The 12,151-nt window shown below is 31.4% G+C and overlaps 1 protein-coding gene across 8 annotated transcripts in view; it reads right to left on the bottom strand.

Annotated features, from left to right (window-relative positions):
- Positions 1-12,151, bottom strand: part of LOC143054468 (uncharacterized) — a 58,268-nt gene that overhangs the window by 29,862 nt on the left and 16,255 nt on the right. For 6 of the 8 annotated variants that reach the window (XM_076227490.1, XM_076227494.1, XM_076227511.1 and 3 more), the window contains 5 exons: positions 10,946-11,080; positions 9,594-9,727; positions 9,012-9,140; positions 4,887-5,029; positions 3,884-3,957 (listed from right to left, as the gene is read on the bottom strand). In XM_076227490.1, the coding sequence (XP_076083605.1) occupies positions 3,884-3,957; positions 4,887-5,029; positions 9,012-9,140; positions 9,594-9,727; positions 10,946-11,080 (615 nt within the window). Of the gene's footprint in view, positions 1-3,883; positions 3,958-4,886; positions 5,030-9,011; positions 9,141-9,593; positions 9,728-10,945; positions 11,081-11,786; positions 12,119-12,151 lie in introns of those variants that run through there. The other 2 variants (XM_076227517.1, XM_076227503.1) reach the window with 2 other exon arrangements.

Below are 12,151 nucleotides of genomic sequence, written 5' to 3'. Positions count from 1 at the left end.
ACCTTGGACAAGTAATTACAGTTCTAGGTATTCCAGCATTCCATATAACACTGATGGAAAGTAAAGTTCAGTATACAGTTAAATACTAGCATTTTAGAAAAACAAACCCATTAAAAAGGAAAAAAACACACTTACAACAATAAAATTTGTAAGGGTTCCGCGGAACCCAGTGTCTCGCCTACTTTTGCTGTTAATCACACACTCATCAAAAATGATGAAAAAAATCAATAAAATTATTCCTCTCGATACTATCTTTTGATTGTCAGAAGCTTCTGTCCAAGTTTGGTAAAAATCCAGGCTAGTTAAAGAATCTTAAAAATGTTTTAAATACTTTAACTGTAGACTGTATGTAATGTTAACTGGAAGAAAAACTAAGTCCATTTATAAGTAAAATACAGGAAAAATGGAATTTTATTTTTACAAAATTTACTTCTGGATACTATCTTCTGATTATAAACAAGCTTCTGGCCAAGTTTCTTACAATTCCAGGATAGTTTAAGAAAGTTATTAAAATTTTAAAAACTTTAACCACAGAGTGAATGTAATGTTTCCTGGCAGAAAAAACTAAGTCCATACGTAAAATACGGAAAAAATGGAATTTTATTTTTACAAAATTTACTTCTGGATACTATCTCCTGATCATAAACAAGCTTCTGGCCAAGTTTTGTACATTTCCAGGATAGTTTAAGAAAGTTATTAAAATTTTAAAAACTTTAACCACAGAGTGAATGTAATGTTTCCTGGCAGAAAAAACTAAGTCCATTTATAAGTAAAAAACGGAAAAAATGGAATTTCATTTTTACAAAATTTACTTCTGGATACTATCTTATGAACATAAACAAGCTTCTGTCCAAGTTTCGTACAATTCAAGGATAGTTTAAGAAAGTTATTCAAATTTCAAAAACTTTAACCACAGAGTGAATATTTGTGGACGCCGCCGATGACGACGACACCGACGGAATGTAGGATCGCTATGTCTCGCTTTTTCGACTAAAGTCGAAGGCTCGACAAAAATTGATGATATTGTTTAGTTGGTTAGATGTTTTTGTTTATATCTTGTTTTTTTTCATTCATTCAATAATTTTTTACAATTTACCAGAAACAATGCTATTATTTTGACAATGTAAAAACATGGCCATGTACTTTAATACCACTTTTGCAGGTACACCATCTTTAGTTAATATCACTTACTGTTGACCCTTTACTAACAATATTCTTCTGCAGTAAAGGGCCAGTACCTATGATATGTAATACCTCTTTTGATTGGATGACAATTACCGTCTATTCCAGGATTGACAGTCAGTCATTGGAAACACAAGAGTGCACACGCTGAAATGTCTCGCCTTCTTTACTAATCATTGATATTATGTTGATAGTCCTAAGTATAAAGCTAAGCTTTATTACAACTATCAAACAAACAGAACATTAACCAAGATAACTAAACAAAGACCAATGAACCTTGAAAATGAGGTCAAGGTCAGATGAACCATGCCAGGCAGACATGTACAGCTAACAATGCTTCTCTACAACATATATAGTTGACCTATTACTTATAGTATAAGAAAAATAGACCAAAACACAAAAACTTAACACTGTGTAATGAACCGTGAAAATGAGGTCACGGTCAAATAAAACCTGCGGGACTGACATAAAGATCATAAAATATTTCCATACACCAAATATAGTTGACCTATGGCATATGGAATTAGATAAAAAGACCAAAACTCAAAAACATAACTTTGACCACTGAACCATGAAAATGAGGTCAAGGTCACATGACATCAGCCCGCTAGACATGTACACCTTACAATCATTCCATACAACAAATATAGTAGACCTATTGCATATAGTATGAGAAAAACAGACCAAAACACAAAAATTGAACTATAACCACTGAACCATGAAAATGAGGTCAAGGTCAGATGACACCAGCCAGTTGGACATGTACACCTTACAGTCCTTCCATACACCGAATATACTAGCCCTATTGCTTATAGTATCTGAGATATGGACTTGACCACCAAAACTTAACCTTGTTCACTGATCCATGAAATTAGGTCGAGGTCAAGTGAAAACTGTCTGACAGACATGAGGACCTTGCAAGGTACGCACATATCAAATATAGTTATCCTATTACTTATAATAAGAGAGAATTCAACATTACAAAAAATCTGAACTTTTTTTTCAAGTGGTCACTGAACCATGAAAATGAGGTCAAGGACATTGGATATGTGACTGACGGAAACTTCGTAACATGAGGCATCTATATACAAAGTATGAAGCATCCAGGTCTTCCACCTTCTAAAATATAAAGCTTTTAAGAAGTTAGCTAACTGCCGCCGCCGGATCACTATCCCTATGTCGAGCTTTCTGCAACAAAAGTTGCAGGCTCGACAAAAATTGCACTGTCAAGGTTTTAGAAAGGATCGAATGTTTAATTTTAAACACCTTACTAGTATTACATTTCATTAGGACTAACTGTCCTTTGCTCAAATTAGAGATCTGTCACTGACCCAAATATCTGTAATACTGGCTTGGCTCTATATCACCAGTAAAACTGCAGTTGTGACTATCATAACCCCAATTTACAATGGCATTTTTTAAACGTACCACTTTAGATTTACATAAACCTATTTAAGGCCCTTCCTGTGTGTTTTTTTTGTCACTCATATTTGGTTTTTTTTTGTTTTTTTTTCTCTTACCTATAGTAAATATGGATTTGGTTCTAGCCTAAAACAATTATCTAAACTAAAATAATATCTGAGAATCATTTGTATTCCTCCATCGAATACTCTCTTCTTTATATCTCATTAAATTCCTTCCAGAAATCCCAGCTTCATAACAACTCATTTTACATCGCATAGATGTTTTGGTTAAAATAATAACGAAGCAACATGCAGTTCACATGTTGCCATGCTAATTTGAAAAATACCCCCACTTGTGTCCCAAAGTATCAGAAAACAGAAAGTAGGTGTCTGACAGAATCCAGAAGTGCTCACATGTTACAACTAGTCACTGTCAAACTGCTTATCAAATATGAAGTCATTTTTGTTCAATAGGTTTTGTAAAAATGTGACAAAATATCTGTTTGCATTTTTAATATGTTGAAAAAAATACAAAGTACAGTTGAACAAGAAGTAGGTGTCACACAGATCTAAAACGTGCTCACATGTTCAACTCTATGAATAAAGTCATTCTGGTCAGTAGTATCTGAAAAATCTGTGTAGAAAATGAAGTGGCTGTTGTCTGCTCTTTGGTTGGGTTGTTGTCTCTTGGACACGTTCCCCATTTCCATTTTCAATTTTATTATATTGAAATATTTAAATTGACAAACAGGAAGTAAGTGTCAGTCCAATCTGAAAAGTGCACACACCTTACAACTCATCACTGTCAAGCTGTTGATAAAATCTAAAGCAATTCTGTTTACTGGTTCCTGAGAAAAGGGGGATGAAAATATTTGTAAGAAGCACGGAAGGACGACCAAATGAAGGGATAGACAAGGTGAAAGAAATATAGCCAGGTTATGTGGAAAAGGACAACTGTGTCACAGTAATGTTTACATTTCAAACAAAACTAACTGACAAGCAGAAGTACTTATGTAATGTAGGTTCTTCTATTCTAGATAACTGCCCTTCAACAATAGATAGTTTTTACTTCATATTCATTTAACCAACTTTTTCTTTAATTGGCTAGAATGACAAAAAGTGCCCTAGAAGTATTTCTTTACAGATTAAAACAATGTGACAAAATTAAAATGTTTTGGCAGACCCATCAGATCTACATATAACTATAAACATATATCAATGTAATTCCCATGTGAACTATCACTTTTGAATCACAAATTGCCCTCACCATAATACAAACTGTAACAATTAGTACTTACTATTGATCATATGGTTGCATTGGTTCAACATCAACATAGGGTCTCTGTAACAGCCAAGGCATTTCTGCATTTTTCTGTTATAATTAACAATTTGACATTAGCCGATTTTTACCAAATATTTTAATGGCAGTAATGGCCATTCCTCTGGGAACACTTTTTCTGACAATCTGATAAAATTTCAAAATCTTTACCATGGAAAAAAGCAATGAACAGCATGCATTAAAATTTTCAACATTTACTGAAAGTTGGGAATTCTTATCAAAAGTTTTGATTACCAATAAGACATACTGTATATCAGAGACCAAAGGATGGGGATGTAAGAAAGCTATTTTTTTTTACTTTTTTAAATGTCAATATTCAATATACAAAACAAAAAATATTTAACAATCATACACATTTTAGTTACATCACTCAAAGTTTTAAATTTTTAACAACAATTCATCCAAAATCACTAACTACTGTATTTTATGTTTTGTATTTCCTAAGTTTTGTTTTTCTAACATCTGATAAGTTTTGATTCTAATGCATGCTCTTAACAAGGCTAACCAGGGAAAATTCTGAATTGATACAACTCAAGTTATAAAATACTGAAATAACATCTTGACAGCATTCAAGTGCAACACAACATCAAGTGTACAGACGGCTACCACAAAGTGCTCCCAGAAAAACAATCACTACCATATAACCATAATATACACATCAAATCTATATATAGGTGTACACACATGCTGTCAAATGCAAGATGTAAATTAATGTTGGCCAAATCAGGAGTTGGTAAAAATCAACCTTTCTAGCTAAATCTTTAACTTTCATGTGTTTCAGAAATCTTAATTAAATTCTATGAAACAAAAATGTAACATGTCAAGCTCTGAGAACAAAATGTGACTTCGATAAAGAAAGTAAGTTAAAATAATTGCAAAACAAATTTAAACTTAATATCAAAATAGATATAACTGAAAACAAAGAAATTTTTTATCTGCTGATTTTTAAACATCAAACATACCGGCTGAGGGGGTGGGGCTGGTAAGGGCTCTGGTCTTCGTTCCCATAGAGCCCTCTGTTTTAGTAAAGCTATTTCATTCTGTAATTCTAACATCTTCCTTAATTGTTCTTCTCTTAATCTCTGAAGTTCTCTCTCCAACTCATCTGAAGTAAAAAGATAAAAAAGGGAAATTACTCTTCTTTTCATCAAAAGATTATAAGTAGTGTTCAAGAATAGAAGACATGTGATTAAATGAGAAATTAGTACACATCAATGAGACAGCAATCCATCAACAAAAACAAACCCAAAGACAATCTGGAGGACAGATATATGTATATAATGTGTAGATGTAGTTACAAACTCATATTAGTAAGAAATACAATACAAATATTATATTTGTATTAAATGTCCTCCATTAAGAACAATATAAATTGTTCATTCTAAACTTCTAGAGGTAATTATTGGCAGTTGAATTAAAGACCAATGGAGAATACATGTATCTTGGAGCAACATCTTGTTGACCAGACCTTATTCCCTAAAGGATGCAAGAAAGGACCAGTATATTCTTATAATAACCCTACCCAGGGTTACAACAGCGTAAAACAATCATTTAGTAAAAATCACCACCCAAGATGTTATTGAGAGTTATCGTACAAATTGTTTACATGAAATTCAATTATTAATGGATTTTAATGACATCAGAAAAGCAATTTATCTCTCTTTGTACGTAGAAAAAAACCAGTTTCTATATCTGTAAAATGCACCTTGTATGAGGTGACACCATGCATGACAATATATATACCAACTTCATAACAGAATTTTATAATGCATGCTCTAACATGATCATTAGGATAATTTTAAATTAAAAAGTTGAGAATCCTATTTTGAAGTATATTGCCATCTGTCACGTGATATATGTTTGGTGGGGCTTTTTTTGTGTGTTGATCTTTAGCATTTGCATATGAAAAGGTTTAATTCTAATGATGCATACATTGATTCACCATTTCTTATTAGAAATATATCTGATAAGTTTTCTGAATAGAAGTTCTCTATGCTATGTTATTAAAATCTTTTTTAAACTTACTTGTGGTTCAATTCACTATTTTGTACTTTTGTGTAAGTTTTTAATATTTTGTACTTTGTATAATAATAGGTCAAATGAAATTTGTGTGAAAATGAAATCTTTTGATTGTGAATAAAGAAAATTTTGACAATTTATATGTCAAGTCAAGTATCAATATTTGATCTTTAAATTTATTATAGTCATTATTTGTTAGAAATATTTGTTCTGTGAAGTACCAGTTCTTTCAATTGTACTTTAATACAATGTATTTGTGTCTTCCAGTCTCTAATATTTTTGCAGTATTTCCTTACTGAAACAATCTCATTTTTTTTCTCTTTTATATAACATGTTTTTCATCTTCTTTTTATTTATTTTTTTGCTAGCAATGGTTAGAATATGTCCTGGGGTTATTTCTACATAAGTATTTAGTCTCCAAGTAAACCATGCCTACATTTGTAGCACCAATAATGAAATAAAATATAAAAGACTGTTGGAAACAAAGAGCAGTATATACAATAACTATTGGTGTGCTGACCTAGTGACCTCTGATATTTTACTTCCTTGTAAAGTTGACCCTTGTGTGTTATAACTCTTTTTTAATTACAACATATCTTCTAAATAAACTCATCATAGATACCAGGACTAAATTTTATATATACGCCAGACGCGCGTTTCGTCTACAAAAGACTCATCTATATCCTTTCTCTTTTTTAAAACAAATTTAAAATAAGGTTTTAAAGACATTCATCCAGAAATAAGATGCATAGATGTTTAATCGACAAAATCTTGAACTTGACACAAAAGTGGAGTGAATTTATGCTTCACTTTCCAAAATTATCTCAGAAAGTCAATAAAAAATTGTTTCCCATGAGAAGCATTAAGAAATTGGTAAATCCTTGTGGCAAAATATAACTAACTGCAACATGTTTTCCATTCATTTATTTTATTAAAGAATAATATTGTAATAGTAAAGTAAATGCCCAACTAAATGCAAGCAAATTAAATGTGTTGACATATAAAATACAATACACACAATTTCTACCAGTTTTATGTAGAATTGATAAGAATAAATGCAAAATAGCTTTAAAAAATACTAAATTTGTAACCTATGAAAAAAATAGCACCACATCAAGCACTCTATAAATGCTAAATGTATTGACTGACAATGCCATGACAAAAACTAAAAAGATGACCAAAAGACAAAAAACTGTTTAATAAAATGAAGACTGAGTAAAAATCCACATAAAAAGGTGGGTAATCTCATGTGCCCCAAAAGGTTTAGAGCTTCTGCTCCACAAGTAGAGCCAGATGTGGTACCTATATAAGTACAACCAGATGATAAATTCAGTAAGGCACATTTGAGGTAAGACTAAAGAGGATGATATTGTTACGACATTTGGAACATATTCTTCATCATCTGTATAAAGGTTTATCCAAGTCTTCTATTTTCAATTGCCTATAGAATTACCTCCATTGAATTATACAAATATATCATTGCTACAACTTTATTTGTCCAGTTTCACTGCTCTTTTTCAAAATGACAATCTAGAAACTTCATTTACAAATAATTTCCATCATTTTAAAGGAAATCACTCTAGACCAGCCAATGGCACTACTGTGGAAGCAAGTTTGGTGTCTTTTTAAATTATTAGAAATAAAAAATCAGTATCAAAGAGAATAGATACCTGGTGAAAGAATTTTTTCTTATCATGTTACCAGAAATATGTTTGTTGTTTATCATGGATAGATAAGTACATATATAGTAGTGTGAGGTACTACATATTCAAACAAATGACGTGTTCTTCAATTTTATAACTATAGCTACTGTTTTTCTTAAACCAGAGCCACATTGAGTATGGTTCTTGTTATATCATCCTAATCAATTATTTAAATCAATTTGGTGAATTTCCTTTAAAAATCAAATACAGTGATTGCTTGAGAACTAAGACAACACATTATTGTTTGGTACATTAATAACTACATGCATGTTACAGATTGTTCAAATTAGACAGTTGCTTGGTTTACAACTTTTAAACCAGAAGTAGATATTCCTAGTATATTGATACATGTTTCCTGTGGTGAAAGTTTGGGTACACAAATTTTGATGATTTCATAGAGTTTTTTTTATTCATGATTAGCCTCTACCAGTGTAATGAATGAAATTTAGTATGTGACAATTACTAATACATGCAAAATATATGGCAACATCCTTTCAATGTCTCATGAAACATGTCCGTTTAATTTCTCCTCCTTGTACGTTGTTGTATGAATAACATGATTATTGTCGGGATTTAGTTCTTCTCTTTGTTTAATTGTCACCGTCTCATATTTCATATCATTCTTAGTTTTGGGATCATAATAATCAAACGTGACCTTAGATTGACCAGTTCCAGGTTGGGAAGCTCGGACAACACCAACTAAGTCAGAACCAGCAGAACTTCCTTTCCTCATCAGATGCTTCATGGGATACTTGTACGAATCAAAATCACCACCAACAATCTCACTTCTTATGGAACCTTTATGAGATCCTTTATGAGATCCACTCTTTTTTCTTGGAACATATAAAGATTGAGTTCTACCTATATTATGTCTTTCAGGTGGAAAATCTCGGAATTCATTAATCTTTGGCAATGGCTTATCAGGTAAAATGTTTCTGTAATGATGTCTTTGGTTGCCATAGACTGGTTTTGATCTATTTTTAGGTAAATTCTTCTTTTCAGTTATAAATGTGTAATCAGAGCCAGCTGCAAAGTTATCATATTCCATTTTCTGAATTGGTGGTAGAACAGTTGTTTTGGACTTTTGTCCTGTTATTGAACTTAAATCCAATGGAGGAACAACTGGTTTTTCAGAAATGTTTTTTCTTGGGTTGTCATACCCTACATTTTCCACTTTTGAAGTGTCATTTACAAATTTCCCATAATCCTTTGTCTCTGGTTCAAAATCCGGTTTTGTAAACTGCAGACCTTGCCATTTTGCTTTAACTGAAGAAGTGTGCTCAGAATTTTCACCATGCAAGTGATCAAAATGTTTGTGATAAGAATGCCCTTGACCTTTGCGATAAGAATGACCTTGATATTTACCTTCTCTGTCAGATTTCCTTTTATTTTGAGATAAAAAGTTCTGTTCTTGTAATAACATAAGTTCTTTATGTAGTCTGTCATTCTCCATCTCTATCATATTCATCTTCCCAGATAAATCGGGTTTCTTCTCTGAAAGAAAAAGAAAATTGGAACATCAATAAAAGCTTAAGAATATTATTGAAGAAATAATGATAACCTTGAAAGCCCTTAACATTAATTTGTAATTTTATCCAAGAAGTATGCATTCAATTATTGATCTTTTTCTGGTGCTTTTATAAGTTCTGGAATCATGCCATTCCATTCCATTCCAATTGTGACATGGATGGAGAGTTGTCTCATTGGCACACATACAACATCATTCTTAAATCTATTTTATTCGTCATGAACAACCAGAAAATACAATGTTAAGTTGGTTTTTTTTCAATCTCTGAATTGGATGCAAAAGATAAGGATCACAACAAACAGACATTTCAAACTGAGGAACATCATATTACTAAAAATTGATAATCCATTTTTTTAACTTAATGTTCTTATATTTATATATTTTTTTTTTATAATACATCCTCTTGCTATGTGTATTACCTCTATGTCTGTTATCATAATTTGAATTCTTCATCTCGTCCTCAATTCTCTGAGCCTCAGCCTGCATCTGTGACAATTGATCTAGAACATCCCTCTCATTCCCTCCATTCTGAAGGTAAGCTTGTCTCATAGCACTGAAAAGTAATTAAAACAGTCAGCACAACTGTGTCAAGGTGAACATATTTTACTTTTTTTTATTTCATATATCATACATCATTGACTCAAGATTATTAGAAGGACAAATAGTTGCATTGAAAATATATTGGTCACAGAACATGAACTGCCAGTGAAAACAGCTTCAAAAGATTTTGTTATTTATTGACTATGATAACAGTGTACAATAATATTTTTGTAAAAGCAGCCATAATTAAGTATAATATGTATTCAGAAACGTGAATTGGAACCATAAATTTCATCTAACTGAATATACCATTTCTATTCTCAATTTGCACAGCTTTATTAAAAACCTCAAATTGAATGCCACTGAATAATGAGGTATATATATCTGGTAAAAAAGAAAAGATATGATCTAAAATATAAGCTGTTTTTCAAAACATTCAATCAATTACTTAACCCCTATCTCTGAAAAGAGACGAAAAACAGTTTAATGTAGATCACAAAAGCTACAATAGAAATCATTTACTAGGATAACAATGGTAAGAATAGAGCCAATTAATTCAACATAGACCTTTTCTTCTACTCACTTTCAAATCTATTATATATATTTCAATAACATTCTTTTATGCTTACAATTCCTTAAAATATAAATCAATTCCGTTATAAGAACATAAATCATATTTTACATCAACAGCTTAATAATGATCATCTGTCAACATTTAATTTCAGAATTCAGAAGATCCTAAAAAATGTTTTTGTGCTCTATTGTTTAAGATCCACAATTTGTACAGCAAATGATGGCCATTATACTATATTTAAGAAGACATTTCATCAAATGTCATGATTAAGCAAGAATATGTTTGAAATGAATATAATACGAACAAGCACTCACTTCAGTATTGTTATATCAAGGCAAACTTATGTGGAAACGTAGCTATGCAGGCAAGCCAACCAAATCAGATGTTTTAATTGGACAGAATTTCTCGACAATTCAGTTTCCCTTTTGTTTACTTTGTAACTTTTTTCAGTACAACAGATAATTTTTTATGACGGATAATCCAATAAACATTTTCAAAAGCAATATAATTTAGTATGTTACAGTATAAAAATAAGGATGTTTGGTACGATTTCCAATGACACAACTATCTTCCTGCTTTATATGAATAAGACTGTGTCATCTTAGAGGAGATAAAAGATGTTTCCACTCTAGGGAGGAACAAATCTACGAAACTCACCTGATTTCTGCTACTAACGAACTTCCATAATAAACAGGATAGATATATGATTTCCTCTCCTTTTCTTGAGGGGGTGGAGGGGGAAGAGTCTGCTGTATAATTGGCTGAGGATAATTCATAGGCTTTTCTACTTCTCTGGAATAAAATATCACAACAGATATATTGATTGATTGATTGATTGTTGGTTGCTTTACGCCGCATTAGAACAGATATATAAACAATGTATACTTAACACTATTAGTAAGGTGAACATACAGTTTTCAATTATATTGTTTTTAAAGTACCGGTAAGTTACCAATGTAACAGTGTCATTTCAATTTAAAAACATAATGTATATCTTTGGAAAAATTTAAACAAGCCTGAGAAATATTCAATTGGAATTACTTCCTTCTTCTTATCATTAGCACTAAAAGACAGATCAGGAAATTGAGGCTCAGTTTTACAAGGATTCATGAATAACACTTTACTATGTTTTGAGGTCAACTGCTGCAAACTCCAAATGAACAATGAATTATAAATAAAACCTAAAAAGCATTTTGATAACTTTGTATGGTCAATGTTGACAGAAATAATGCTAAAATACAAATCTAAATCTACTGAACTTTTCCATTCATAAAAAAAACTATTTTTACAGCAGTTTGCTCTCGTAAAGAAAAATGTTTCTTATCAGAACTATAAAATATCCAAAAAGCATGAAAAAAATTGTCATTCTAAAATCAACATGAATGTTTTGAAAGCAAATCAGCATCAACAAAAACTAAACAAAACAAGTCAACATCAACTGGTTCTAAAATGGAAACAACTTCAAGAACTGGAAACCAGAACAAACAGTACAACCAACCTATATCTTCCATAACGATGGTGTGTAATATTTTGAGACAGGTCATTCAGTTTATTTTTAAATTCTGATAGATGTCTATGCATGTCCTCTGACGTGGTGTGAGGAGAAGATGGCTGAGAGCAATGTGAACAGCTTCTCTGTCTATCGTAATCAGAAGAAACTGAAATATTGTCTTTTGATTGGTTGTTAGGGGTCAAACTCCTTACATTGTATACACTCATTAGGGAATCTTCATTCAGTTGTATTGACTGATCAACTTTAGGATGAAGTGACACTAGACAGTCAAATTCTGGATCATTATAAAGTTTTTCTTGAAATATCTCCAATAATTTTCTTGACCTTTCAATATTCTCTTCTAAAATATC

Source organism: Mytilus galloprovincialis, chromosome 1 (assembly GCF_965363235.1).
Source record: "Mytilus galloprovincialis chromosome 1, xbMytGall1.hap1.1, whole genome shotgun sequence".
NCBI classification, from domain to species: Eukaryota; Metazoa; Mollusca; class Bivalvia; order Mytilida; family Mytilidae; genus Mytilus; species Mytilus galloprovincialis.
Note: the sequence above shows the minus strand (reverse complement) of the source record. Positions and strands in the feature narration are given on the sequence as shown.